Genomic DNA, 14,133 nt, shown 5'->3' on the forward strand with positions numbered 1-14,133 from the left:
TATAAATAAAACAACATAATATATATAATGAATATCCAGTATTTAAGAGAGCATCAACTATGGATATTATTTTAAGAACTATAATTTAATACAATAGAAATCTCATAATTATAGTAACTTTATAATTTCTTTTACACAATATTTTTGTTCCATAAAATTTATTTTTATTCTAGATTAATTAATCTAATATTATATTAATATTTAAAATAAATCAAGTTTTTATTAATAATAAATATATATTTTATATGAATATAATAATAACATATAATCAACTGATTACCTCCAAATATATTAAACTAACCCCAGGTGCACGGATTTATAACAACATAGATAAACGACATATTTGTAGCCATAAGCTGCGTGCCTCTGCAGGTGGCCTTGTATGCATGGGGGAGAAAAAGAGAGGCAAAAACAGTTCAATTCATCAAACCGGATCACTCCAACAGTTCATGCAACTTGTGGACAAAACCATCCACATAAGAGTTTTCAAGCCCTTTGCCTAACAAAAACTCTCTCCATTTTGCATGGTTTGCTCGCACCAATTTCCCCACTTCACTATCATCATCCATCACAGCTTTCACTGCCTCGCAGACACCATGTCTTGTAAACAAGCCATCTTCTTCACCTTTCTTGACTTCAACTCCAACGTTCAGATCTCCACCCACTACTCTTGCATTGATTATTTGGTCTCCAGCATTTGGCAAGAGGACTAATTGACACTTATTTACCATACCCTCTGACAACGACCCAGATCCACAATGAGTCACGAAACATCCCACAGAAGGGTGCCTCAAGATCAGCTGTTGCTGGACCCAACCCGTATAAACAAATCCTCTTCCCTTAACTCTCTCCTCGAACCCTTCCGGCAAGGCTGACTCGATTGTTTCAGCTCCAATAGGTGGTTTGAGGACAGCGAAAAAGGGCAATGATGTAAGCTCAAGACCTAAAACCAGCTCTTGAAACTGATCTTTCTTAAGAATACATTCACTCCCAAAGGCACAGAATACTAAAGTTTCAGCTTTGAAGTTATCCAACATTTTGGCAATCTTTTCTTCCAAGACTGAGTTTGGTGGTTCTGGCACGATAGGACCTGCCAGAATCACAGGCTTGCCAAATTGGTCCTCGATATAATCAGAATAAGGCCCTTCCATCTCTCTACAAGTTTTGAAGGCCATAGCGTCACATTGACTTAAGGCATATAAATTGCGTTCCTGAAATGAAATGTTGCTTCCATATTGTTGTACAGTAACAGCGCACATTCCTCGAGCTTCATGGGCACGCAGCTTAATTAATGACGGTGGAAAACTCGGCGGAGGCTGCATCAAATCAGCTGCTGTCAAGCTCTCAAGTTTTCTCTCAGGACTTAACAGATAACCAATGGTAGCTGGGCTAATGATGCAGAAATGCACGGATTTAATACCATGCTTGCGTGACAACACCGGCAACCAATGAGTAAAATCGAAGAAGACGAAGTGAGGATTAAGGATGCGAAGATGGTCCTCGATGACATGTTCTGTGAGATCCATCGCAGTCATTAAAAGAGGATGCAAGGGGAAGGGAACATTAGTAGTTGTTTCGGTGCCTGTAGGGAGGCCATCAACATGAGGGACAGTGATAGGAATGAAGGTTATGAGATCAGGATGAAGATTGAAAGGCTCAAACTTGGATTGAGTTTTTTTTGGCAAGAAGAAAGAGACTCTGTGGCCTCTCTCTGCAAGCTTGTTTGAGAAATGGACAAATGCAGTAAGGTGACCTAGGGCAAACCATGGATACATGGCTATGTGAAGGGCTTTGCTGCTCCGAGCTGCTATGTTGGAGCTCATTTTAGATTGCAAAGCCTTAAAATTGGCTGGCCATTTTTATAAGTAGACGACCTTTAAACCTTGGTGCTAATTATGGATGCCTCCGAGGTTTTACTTATAAATAAGCATAGCTTTGCTGTGCCTCACATGTCTAACTCAAACTGATCTTATCTTAAACAGCTTTATCACGCGTTAGGTAACCGATTAGTCAACATTTTAATGCATCAACCACACCTCATGCAAGTAAAAAATATATCCTTTTTATATGGATATCACTAAAAAAAAAAAACCACCGACAACACCTCCAAGATAAACATCCCGTGGCTATAGCAAAAAGCTTCGAAAAAGACAAGAAAAAATAAATGATAAGTTAGGGCTTTAATAGCTTGTTTTAGAGTATCGTTATAATTATTTTTTATATAATTTTTAATGTTAAAATATATGTTAATAATTTTTTTTTTATTTTTTAAAAATATTTTTAACATTAACATATCAAAATAATTTAAAAACATAAAAAATATATTAATTTAAAATAAATAAAAATTAACAAATTAAATATTTTAAAAAATACATATATTTAAAATACAGAAACAAACATGGCTAAAATAATGTTAATACGAGGAAGTCGAACGCAGCTGTCCAGCCTATTTTTTCTTTTGACTGCTATTTCAAAGCTTCTACAGAGAATGGAACAAACAAATGACCAATAGCAATTATCTCTCTCGATTCTTGAACATTTGGATCGTGAAGTACTCGGAAAATTATTTCAGTTTTTTATCTTTTTTTAATCCTTTCTTCGAACTCGGGTTCACAGCTTAAGTTGTTAATTACCACATAAATATTTGCACGAGGGCCTGTTCCTCTCAGGTATATAATTTAAAATTAATTTTAATTAAAAATAATTTTTATAAAATTATAACCACATGATATCACAATACCAAATATATTTACTATAAAATTTGTTTAAAAATATAGTTGTTATTATTTTTTAAATAATTTTTTATGTCATAGTATGTTTGATATTTTTTTATTTTTTTAAATTATTTTTAATATTAATATATTAAAATAATTTAAAAATATTAAAAATATATTAATTTAAAATTAATAAAAAATATAAAATTTTTAAATTTTTTTAAAATACTTTTAAATAGCAAATACAAAACAGGATATATACAGAATATAACCACCAAGTAACTCCCAAACAGACAAAAAAACAAAAAAGGAAAAAGAAAAAGACAAATGTTAAAGAGTACAAACCGGGGGGTAAATTCCATCCACCATAAAACTCCTTTGCCAGGGGATTGGCTGCCCGTTCATACACGCCAACCCTTCTTATAGGTTTGAAACAATTGATTTTCCCATCAGCCGACAAAACCACCGAAATTTCAACCAAAAATAGACGTCAGCGACCTTTACGTGCGTGCCATCACACGGCATACACCCATCCACCTCTATTGAATTTAATGCCATTGGAGTCCAAGGACTAGGAATAATAAATACGTTTTTTTTAACTTGAGGGTGGGCTCAGATTTTAGATTTTTTTATATAAATTTTAAAATTATTAAAGATTTATAATCATTAATTTTAAAAATATATTTATTAATAAAAAAATACATTTCTTTTCATTCTATTTTGAGATTGAAGGAAGATAAGTTACCTAAACGGCTAATCCACTCACTCATCAACCCCGAAAGACAATGTCATAATGTCCACTGATAAATGAGGAAAGACCAGCACACGCTATGAACTCTGGTTCTTGGAATGACAATCCGAAACAGATGCCTATCCTCATACTTGATTCAATGTAGCTGATTCACATTAGAAAGCACTACCAGATAAACCTGAACGGGGAAGATGAAGCATAGATAATGGAACAAATTGGATTACCTGATAACTAGCAATATCCAGTGCAGATGATTTCAGATCGGCGTCAATCTTCTGTGCGGGGGTGGCATCTGTTGAATTTCCTTCACTTGCAGAATCACCTGCATCTGTGACTTTGAAGTAACTTGGTATTTCACCAGTCCAAGCACCAATCTTCTTATCCATAGCTATATCGCCGGGCCAGCCAAAAGAATCCTTCATCTTGTTGCAACATGAAATGCAAAACTCTTGAAACTATAAAGATGAAGTTAATTATTAACAAATACTCTAGTGGGAAGGGGAAAGTACTGTAGTTTTATTTTTTAGCTGTTTTGTTATTTATTTTTGTTTTTTATGTTTTATTTATTTTTGTTTATTTTCCTTTTTTTCCCATATCTTTTTTTCCCCATATTTTTTTGTGTTTTACATTCCCCCCCCCCCCAAAAACCTTCTTCTCTTTTTCTTTTGTTTTTTATTTTTTTTGTGTTTTTTAAATTATTTTTTTATTTTTTTTAATATTAAACTAATTGAAAATTTAGCATTGTAATTTTTTTAAAACATTATAAATTATTACAATGTTTTCTTGCATGGTTTTTTATGAATTTTTTTTAAATAATCTTTGTTGATTTTATCTTTTTTATATTAAGCTGGTTGAAAATTTCGTTTTGTAAATTTTTTCTTTATAACACTGTGAATTGCTACAATATTTCCCTATATAGTTTTTATTTTGCTATAATGTTTTCCCACATATTTTTTTTATTTTTTTGTTTTATTTCTAAATTTTTTTTGTGTGTTTTCTTTAGAATTTTTTTTTGTTAATTTTATTTTTTAATATGGAGTTAGTTGAGAATTTAGCTTTGTAGATTGCTATATTGTTTCTCCACATAGTTTTTTTATGATTTTTTTTTCAGAATTGTCTTTGTTGATTTTTTTTATATTGAACTGATTGAGAATTTATCTTCATAATGTTTTTCTTTAAAATACTATGGATTGCTACAGTATTTCTCTCCGTGATTTTTTTATAATTTTTTTAAAATTATCTTTATTAATTTTATTATTTTTAATATTAAGCTGGTTGAGATTTTTTTTATATTCCACTATTATGTTCTTTTATTTATAAAAGGAAATAGTTGTTCTTATAAGTTGAGATATAAATGATACCTAAAACTAATATATAGATGTTTATCATAAGATATATATATTGAACTAATATGCATGAGAATTTCATATAAAGAGATCACCTATATATATGGAAATGCTCACATAATAGTAGTGTAAGTGATCATTAGATTTGAGATTTCTAAGTCATCTTATATAGAGAATGTTATGTTTTGATTATGTTACTTGTTATCTTAATTGAGGTAATAGAAGGGCAAATATTGGGTATAGATGAACTATATAAAGATACTTGAGTGATTAAGAGAGGATTCATCATCTTAAGTGAATTAAAAAAATATTTTATCTATTCTTAAATAGCATTCACTTAGAAATCTTTAGCTAAGATTAAATGAGATTTGAAAAAAAAAATCTTATTCAAACGATCAATGACTATTATGTAAAGAATAAACATGATTTAGCATGACAGATATGTTTTATACTTTAATGTTAAATTCAAACAATATTGATGAAAAGGATAACAAATATAAAATATGTTAGTATCAAACATTAAAGTTTATATTAAGTTTACACTATATTTATTTTTACACTATTAGTATAACCTTTACACGTTGATATAATAAACTTAGCTAAATATAATGAAAGAGAGAATCATAAATAAACAAGATAAGAACATAAATAAGATAAAAGTTAACTAAGAAAAGGAAAGGAAATGAAAGGTATAAACAAGATATTAATGAAAATAAAATTAAGCATTATAAAAAATTAGTCAGTGAAAAGAGAGGTCAAACCACTAATGACTTTTCTAATATTTGAGGGATCATGATATGTTGCTAGATATTGTGTCTGATTTTGAAATATAAATTAATTAATTTTTAAATTAATAATAAATAATTTTTTAATTTTTTTTAATTCTATTTAATTAGAATTATAATTTATACTTAAGCTAACATATTAGAAACCTAATGAGTTACATAAATTAAAAATCATTAGTCAAAATTGAACCGGGATGATTTAATTAACTTGATTAAAATATATTTAAGAAATTAAAGATTAGATTATAATTAATACATGGATTATATTTCTAGACTTAGAAAAATCAATTAAGGACTTGATTGAGTTAATTTCTAAAATTATCCTAAATTAATATATAAATATTATTTAGAGAGCAAATTGATATCTTGTTAATTTATAGGGTTTTTTAGATTTTCCTATAAATAGTAAGATATGCTTTTTATTAGAAGAGTGGTTGTTTGATAAATAGAAAAACTATGTAAATATAAAATTATAGTTATCACTTTAGGCATAACAATCTTTTTTTTTCTAAATAAAAATTTAGAACATTTCTCATGGGTAGTTCATGTGGATTACTCTTAGAGATTGCTTGACAATTAAATGATTTGAGGTTTGTAACAACTCAGTCTTTAAGGAATTATTCAAAATCAAAGAAGATCAAATTTTCAAGAAACAAATTCATAAATAACTCTAGATCTATCAAACGGGATATTAAAGTCTTCCAAATAATTTTATATTATAATTTACACCCATGTATAATATTTGAAAACCCAACACTTGGGACTTGGTAGGTTCTACATTAGATCATATCAAAAGATAGATAAATATATGCAGTCAAGTTTTGTCAGAACCTACTAGTGATGCATATAAATGTTCGTGGGACACACATATATATATCATAACTGTAAATAATATAATATATGATAACTTTAATTATTTAATCCTCTTATCTAATTTAAAATTAAATACTAAGATTTAAATGTTAATTATATTTCTTAAGTTAGAAATGATGTTCCAAATGCATATCAATCCATTTAAATATTAATTATGTTTTTTAAATTGGGAATGGTGATTCAAATTGTATAATAACCTAATATAACAATATAACAATAGTATTTATACTAAAAACATTTTATAAAATCTTTAGTTAAGATTAAATGAAATTTTAAAAAAAAATTAAATCTTATTTAAATGATCAGTGACTATTATGTAGAGAACATGATTTAGCATGACAGATATATTTTATGCTTTAATGTTAAATTCGAATAATACTGATGAAAAAATATTAATTACACTAAAAAATCAGTCAGTGAAAAGTGAGGTCAAACCACTAATGACTTTTCTAATATTTGAGGGATCATGATATGTTGCTAAATATTGTATCTGATTTTGAAAAATAAATAAATAAATTTTTAAATTAATAATAAATCATTTGTTTAATTTATTTAATTCTATTTAATTAGAATTATAATTTATACTTGGGCTAAAATATTAGAAACCTAATGAGTTACATACATTAAAAATCATTAGTCAAAATTGAACTTGGATGATTTAATTAAGTATTACTTGATTAAAATATATTTTAGAAATTAAAAATTATATTATAATTAATACATGGATTATATTTCTAGACTTAGAAAAATCAATTAAGGACTTGATTGAGTTAATTTCTAAAATTATTATAAATTAATATATAAATATTATTTAGGGAGCAAATTGATATTTTGTTAATATATAGAGTTTTTTAGATTTTTCTATAAATAGTAAGATATACTTTTTATCCTATTAGAAGAGTGGTTGTTTGATAAATAGAAAAACTACGTAAATATAAAATTAGAGTTATCACTTTAAGTATAACAATCCTTTTTATCTAAATAAAGATTTAGAACATTTCTCATAGGTAGTTCATGTGGATTAGTGTTAGAGGCTACTTGACAATTAAATGACTTAAGATTTGTAACAACTCAATTTTTAAAAAATTATTCAAAATCAAAGAAAATCAAATCTTCAAATAACAAATTCATAAATAACTCTAGATATATCTAAAAAGATATTAAAAACTTTCAAATAATTTTATGTTATAATTCGCACCCGTCTATAATATTTGAAAAACTCAACACGTGGGACTTGATAGGTTCTACATTAGATCATATCAAAAGACAGGTAAATATATGCAGTCAAGCTTTGTCAGAACTACTAGTAATGTACATAAATGTTCATGGATATTCATGGGATATATATCAAAAGACGAGTAAATATATGCAATCAAGCTTTGTCAGAACTACTAGTAATGTCCATAAATGTTCATGGATGTTCATGGGATATATATATATATATATATATTTATATATAGTGGAATCCTTGAGAAATTAAATTAACATCATAGTATAATTTAGTTAAAATTCATGATGCTATTAACAAAAAAATAGTTTGTATTAAGATTCAATATATTTTTTATAGGATATAAATTACTTATATAAGACTAGATAAAATTTAAATACTGTATTAATATAATAAATGGGATCATCCTATTACTAGGAAAGATGACCAACATGACATGATCAATAAATAGCTCGTTAGGTTGGCATTATCATGCATTAAATAATACTTATTCAGTTTAAAATTTAAATTTTATTTAATAAATTTAATAAAACATGCGAAGATTCAAATCCAAACTTTCCTTTTGGGTTACAAGACGCCAAGGAGGCTGAGCGATCAGATCTGGGCTAGGCCTGTCTTTTGATTTTCAGGCCTGGGCTGGCGGTGCTTCACTTTTCTGTGGGCTCCAAAACTTTCATCAGACATCTATCGCATCTCCATCGTGTGATCAACAGATTTACCACGTGAAGGCATAGGATCCATGTGGGCAAAACAGACACAATAAAAAGTTCCCGTCCACCACACGCGGGTCCAAGTTTTCTCCTCTAGGGTTTTGCCTTTGGAACCCATCCATCCATCCATCCATCAGGAAGGATCAAATCAAATCAGATCAAATCCTCCTCTCTTCCACTTCTAAATCAAACAGAGTACATCTTCCTTCTGATTAGAACTAAAAGCCTATCAATCCTTCTCTTTTCCTTTAACTTTAATTTTTTATTTTTATTTTTTTTGAGTACTTATTGTTTTGATTTATTAAGATGGGAAGAGGAAAGTTTAAGGGAAAGCCTACCGGTCAGCGCCACTTTTCTACCCCCGAGCAGATGCGTAAGATTGTCTTATTTTTTTTTTTAGAAATTGCAGTTGGATCTGGATTGTTATTTAACCATCTATAAAGTTGTTGCTTTCTATTTTTTTTTTTTTGTAAAAATTAAGTTTTGTTTATTTGTTTGTAATATTCGATTTATTGCAGTTGCTGGCACCTCAACCCGTCCTCGCACGTTTAAGCGGGTATGTGTGTCGTCTTATCCCAGCTCTGATTAGTAATTGTGTTTTTTATGTAATTGTTTTGGTGAAGTTGATACTGTGTGTGAGAGAGAATCTGTATTTAAAATGCTCAGGAGGAAGCTGAGTATGAAGAGGAAAAGAGGGAAGAGGAATCTGAGGAGGAATCCGAAGAAGATGATCCTGATGTTAGTAATTATTAAAGTATTTACATTTTTTATTTATTTGGAATGGATTGTTAATTGGAAATTGGTTGAATAATGTTTAGCAAAAGCGGAAAGGAACTCAAGGTATTATTGAGATTGAAAATCCTAATTTGGTGAAAGCAAAGAACTTGAAAGCTAGAGATGTTGATGTAAGTTTCGGTTTCTATGTTTTTTTAGTGATTATATTAGATCGAGAAGTAATGCTGTTATTATTTTGTGTTTTCAGACTGGGAAAACAACAGAGCTTTCAAGGCGTGAAAGGTTTGCATATTGTGTATTGAAGAAGGAATTCGTTTTTGTTGAGATGTAGAGAGGATATCAAACTGTTATGGTTGTGCTGAAACAGGAAATAATATGTTGCTCTTAGGGCTCAATCTTTAGGGGTTCTAGATTATACCTGAAGAAATTTTGTTTGACAATGCTTGCTTCGATCTTTTGCAGGGAGGAGTTAGAGAAACAAAGGGCTCATGAGCGATACATGAGGCTGCAAGAACAAGGGAAAACAGAGCAGGCTAGGAAAGACTTGGGTAAGAGATTATATGCTCTTTGGGCCTAATGTGAATATTTTGTATTTGAGCATGGGTTGAAGGTATTTTTATCTGTCATATTAGTGTGGTAGGAAGTGAAACAGTCACCTCTAATGATTTAGATGTCATGTAATGGTGTGCTATTGTATGGTGTGACATGGTTGGCATGTCTCAGGTTTGTGGGCTTATCCGACCAATATTACTCTTTAACAATCTCATTAGATTTCTGTGAGATGGCTTTGGTTGAAGAATGTTTCATTCCTTCTGTGCTCTATTTGCAGCCTGCACATTTTTCCATCTTTGTAAGTTTCATATTCTATTTTTCATGCAGAACGATTGAGTCTCATCCGCCAGCAAAGGGAAGAAGCTGCTAGAAAGCGAGAAGAAGAAAAGGCTGGTAAGGTTCTAGGAGAAACTGCTTTGCCCTCTATTTTCATGTTTTCTTGTAAATGATAGAAACTGTGTTTTTTCAGCCAAGGAGCAGAAGAAAGCAGAATCTCGGAAATGACCATAGGAGGAAAGTTATCAACAATTAGTGCCCTCCATAATATGCTAGAAAGAACTTGCTAGTTGGCCTATAATCTTCCTATCTTTGTCGACAATGTTATTGGTTTTGAAAAGCAAATAGATTATTTCATGCTTTTTAGAAGGTTGAACTTTAATTTGTATACAGAATATTTTGATTGGATTGTATTTGAACATCTATTCTGAATTCCAATTCTCAAACCTATTTGTTCGCAGCTTACTCCTTGTCTTCTTGGGAATGCCTGAACTGTTGCCCTTGCACTATGATAACCCATTATTTGTTTTATATTATCGAACATGATTTGTCACTGTTGTGAGTCCTCGAGGATGGAGAATCCAGTTATGGTGTGATTTTTCTTCTTCTGCAAGCCCTCAACTCTGGCATCGTTGGCGGACTAACCGAAGGATTGGGTGAGTTGCTTGCAAAAATTGCTGTTAAAATGCTTCGTGGTGTCGCGTAACTTGGGAAGCAATGTATGGCTCATTGGAAAGGTAATTGGTGTGCTGATAGTGTTTTCTATTTTTCTATTTCAATATTTTACTTCATTCCTAGTTTTTATTTTTTAATAAAAATCAGAAAGCCTTTTCATTTTTTATTGTTTTAAAATATTATTTCAATCAAGAAACTAGAAAATATCTTCATACTGTATTATTTTCTATTTGAAGAGCAATAGTAATACAGAATATCATGTTCAAAATGAACTTTTAGGGTATTTTATACGTTTTGACTTTTTTTTTCCTTAAAAGTTCACGAATCCTTTCTCATTTCAGCGATCTTCATTAGAATTCAGGGATAACTTGATAGATGCATGAAGGAGTCCACCTACAATAAACTTCTTAAAAAATAGAGCAAGCTTATAATTATAACATCTCATTGATTTAAATACGATATGGTTCTTAGCACTTCTATAATTTAATTAGATGCGTTACATGAATAAGTTGAAAAATAATATTACCAATAAAATAAATTTTTAGCCTTGAGCTTCCAATATTACATGCTCCGTCAGAGCCGGTCTTTACACGTTTATGATCTAGACAACCAACTTTACATAAAACTGCTGCACTAGGCTGCTGCTATCACATGGAGGGAGGGTGGAGGCAAGCAAATACTTTGTCTGGAGAAAGAACAACAAATAAAGAACCATAACATTTTTAGGATTCAAAATAGGCTCCAAATTCATCTCTAGCTCTTAAAAAATAGTGACATTTAGACTGTTGAATGTTTTTTTTGTCAACTTAGCATATTGTCGTATGGTCAGATAAACCTGAATGGAGTCCCAAAGACGACAATCTTAAGGCTCTCTCTTCATGATTAAGCTAATAAAATCTCGGAAGAGAAACAATTCGAAACTTTCCAATACTCATGACGAGCAACATCCAGCCTTTTTCACAGCCGAGACATCATCTCTGCTTCCGACATTAATCGTCTGTCCTTTGGGCAGGTATGTTGAGTCATCTCCAACGTCAAGAGCCTTCCTGCTTACAACACGGTAGATCTGGGCCAGCACTTCTGTGAAAGCATTTTCAACATTCATTGACTCGAGAGCAGAAGTCTCCATGAAAAATGTACTCTCTCTTTCAGCAAAACCCTTGGCATCCTCAGTGGCAACTGCTCGGAGGTGACGCAGGTCTGCTTTATTTCCTACAAGCATGATCACATTGTTAGCATCTGTGTGATCGCGAAGCTCCTTTAGCCATCTCTCCACATTCTCGAATGTAACATGGCGGGTTACATCATAGACTAGTAAGGCTCCAACAGCTCCTCGATAGTATGCACTTGTTATAGCACGGTATCTTTTGGAAAAAAGGAAGAAGAAGATTTAGAAATAATACAGCCGAATTTGCTACATCATAATCTAAACAAGAAATTTTCATCACATACTGCGGAAGTCATTATTCAGGAGTTGCCCTCTTCCTCTCTTACAAGAAGGTGGGGTCCATGAATAATTTTCATGATGAATCCCATGTTTATACGAGAAAAGAGGGTGCAATTCTTTATATACCTAATGATTTCTCCATTTTGCATCATGAATTGTAGAATTATAAAACCAAATAGCAACATCGGACAACATAGGCGTTGCTTGGTTATATTAATCTAGCCCTTCTACTTTGTAAAATGATCATAACAAGGAAGGATTGCGCAAACATTAATTAAATCCTCCCAAATCATCAAGGTAATGCCAAGAGAGTCTTAATTCTGACTAATAAATTGTAATTTCGTAGATCCCAAAAATCACCTCCACATCACCCTGCAGTTCCTTACAATACAATCTACCGGTCATTCTTAATTATGGATGTTTAACGTCAAACCCTCCACCGTTCCATCCTGATCATGGGCATGGAACAAATGCAAGTAGTTACAATTGCACAGCCGTGCATTGTCAACTACGCAAAGCATTTCTATGGCATCAAAATTGGCCAAGTCTATCACCATTAATGTATGTGAGAATTCATTATATTGAATTCCACATTTGAACAATTCATCATGTGTTGCCTATAATTTTCCAAGTTATTTAATATTTTTAGTTATTGAGAATTCAAGAAAAGCCAATATTCCAATCCAAATAATCAAAATCACAACCCACATTGTTATATATATATATATATTTTAAAAACACATTCATGACACGAAAAAAAGAAAGAATTGGATGAGAGATCTATAAGAAAAAAAAGAGGCAGGGGATGTGGGGGAACCTTTCTTGGCCAGCAGTGTCCCAAATCTGGGCCTTAACGATTTTATCATCAACGCGAATGCTGCGAGTAGCAAACTCGACGCCAATGGTGGATTTGGATTCGAGACTGAATTCATTTCTTGTAAAACGAGACAAGAGATTGGATTTGCCAACGCCTGAATCACCGATCAATACCACCTTAAACAAGTAATCGTAATCATCGTCAGCTCTATAGGCTCCCATTTGATGGGTTTCTTTCTCCTTTTTTTTTTTTTTTATGTCGTTTTAGCCACCTTTTATATTGAGTTAACGTTTGGAGAATGACAGCAGGGAAAGGATATATCTAAAGCAAATTCAGCAATGCTGTTTTAGTGTTTTTTAAACACAAGAGGTGGTTCGTGTGGGCTTTTTTTTCCTCTTCCTCTCTCTCTCTCTCTCTCTCTCTCTCTCTTTTCTTTTTAAATAAAGGATTTATGGGCTTTTTATTTGGATTAAAGTTATGATTTTTATTTTCTATTGATTCGCACCATTTACACAACAATTCTTCGGTGAATAGTTGGAACAAAATAATCTTTTGCCAAATCATCATCTGTTCAGATGTGATGTACACGAGATTCGATTAGAAATGTACTTAATTTCGCCGGAGGCATGGCGTTAAAAAATATAAAAAAAATTGAAACTCAAAATAATTATTTTAAATTTGAAGGTGTTTGTTAAAAATAAAATAACGTCATTTTAAAATCCGGCCTTGTTCAATGAGTTAGTTATATAACAGGTTGGTTTTAAATTTAGTTTATTCAAATTAAAATTAAATCAAGTTAAAAAAATAATAAAATATTAAAGGTAACTTGATAAAATTTAATTAAAAATTTGATTGCATCTTATTAATTTTTTTATTAAAATAATATTATTTTAATTTTTTTAAATATTAATAAAAATAATCTAATCATCCAATCAAAACTCAAAACTCAACCCTTAAATCAAGCAAAATCTAAAACTATAATTCTATTAGTTTCGTGAAATAAAAGCCACTTCATTTGTAACATGGCTGTAATCGTTGTTTATTTATTTGTATTGTGGTGGTTTATTAAATTTTAAATTTTTTTATAAATTTTTTAAAGATTATTTTAATATATTGATATTAAAAATAAATTTTTAAAATAAAAATATTTTTTTAATAAATTTTCAAATAAAAAATAGCCGTTATAATATTTTAAAACATCTCAAAATAAGAAACCCTTTCCGC

General features: G+C 30.5%; 4 protein-coding genes across 4 annotated transcripts in view; 1 reads left to right on the top strand and 3 right to left on the bottom strand.

Annotated features, from left to right (window-relative positions):
- Positions 1 to 278: 278 nt before the first annotated feature.
- LOC105140659 (anthocyanidin 3-O-glucoside 2''-O-glucosyltransferase-like) lies at positions 279 to 1,901 on the bottom strand. The gene has a single exon (XM_011047570.1). The coding sequence runs from the start codon at positions 1,821 to 1,823 to the stop codon at positions 435 to 437; it is 1,389 nt and encodes a 462-aa protein (XP_011045872.1). The 5' UTR covers positions 1,824 to 1,901; the 3' UTR covers positions 279 to 434.
- A 6,554-nt stretch (positions 1,902 to 8,455) lies between these two features.
- Positions 8,456 to 10,462, top strand: LOC105140660 (28 kDa heat- and acid-stable phosphoprotein-like). The gene is made up of 9 exons (XM_011047571.1): positions 8,456 to 8,602; positions 8,714 to 8,780; positions 8,926 to 8,963; positions 9,074 to 9,145; positions 9,226 to 9,312; positions 9,390 to 9,424; positions 9,605 to 9,690; positions 10,022 to 10,087; positions 10,164 to 10,462. Exons 2-9 carry the CDS (start codon positions 8,714 to 8,716, stop codon positions 10,196 to 10,198), a joined length of 486 nt encoding a protein of 161 aa, XP_011045873.1. The 5' UTR covers positions 8,456 to 8,602; the 3' UTR covers positions 10,199 to 10,462.
- A 513-nt stretch (positions 10,463 to 10,975) lies between these two features.
- RABA1E (RAB GTPase homolog A1E) lies at positions 10,976 to 13,293 on the bottom strand. The gene is made up of 2 exons (XM_011047572.1): positions 12,910 to 13,293; positions 10,976 to 12,009 (listed from the first exon to the last, which is right to left on the bottom strand). Exons 1-2 carry the CDS (start codon positions 13,128 to 13,130, stop codon positions 11,577 to 11,579), a joined length of 654 nt encoding a protein of 217 aa, XP_011045874.1. The 5' UTR covers positions 13,131 to 13,293; the 3' UTR covers positions 10,976 to 11,576.
- A 153-nt stretch (positions 13,294 to 13,446) lies between these two features.
- The window catches only part of LOC105140662 (WUSCHEL-related homeobox 9-like), an 11,386-nt gene continuing 10,699 nt past the window's right edge, over positions 13,447 to 14,133 (bottom strand). Inside the window, exon 5 of the transcript XR_845216.1 lies at positions 13,447 to 13,458. The gene's annotated coding sequence lies outside the window, so the exon portion shown is untranslated. The remainder of the gene's footprint in view (positions 13,459 to 14,133) is intronic.

This window comes from Populus euphratica, unplaced genomic scaffold (assembly GCF_000495115.2).
Source record: "Populus euphratica unplaced genomic scaffold, PopEup_1.0 scaffold112.1, whole genome shotgun sequence".
Lineage (NCBI taxonomy): Eukaryota > Viridiplantae > Streptophyta > Magnoliopsida > Malpighiales > Salicaceae > Populus > Populus euphratica.

Bases quoted from the DNA above. Each gene is read 5' to 3' on its own strand.
- LOC105140659 (XM_011047570.1), bottom strand. From the start codon at position 1,823: ATGAGCTCCAACATAGCAGCTCGGAGCAGCAAAGCCCTTCACATAGCC.
- RABA1E (XM_011047572.1), bottom strand. From the start codon at position 13,130: ATGGGAGCCTATAGAGCTGACGATGATTACGATTACTTGTTTAAGGTG. The intron at 12,010-12,909 runs GTTCCCCCACAT...TTTTTCCAAAAG, and splicing joins GACACTGCTGGCCAAGAAAG to ATACCGTGCTATAACAAGTG.
- LOC105140660 (XM_011047571.1), top strand. From the start codon at position 8,714: ATGGGAAGAGGAAAGTTTAAGGGAAAGCCTACCGGTCAGCGCCACTTT. The intron at 9,425-9,604 runs GTTTGCATATTG...GATCTTTTGCAG, and splicing joins GAGCTTTCAAGGCGTGAAAG to GGAGGAGTTAGAGAAACAAA. The intron at 9,691-10,021 runs GTAAGAGATTAT...TTTTTCATGCAG, and splicing joins GCAGGCTAGGAAAGACTTGG to AACGATTGAGTCTCATCCGC.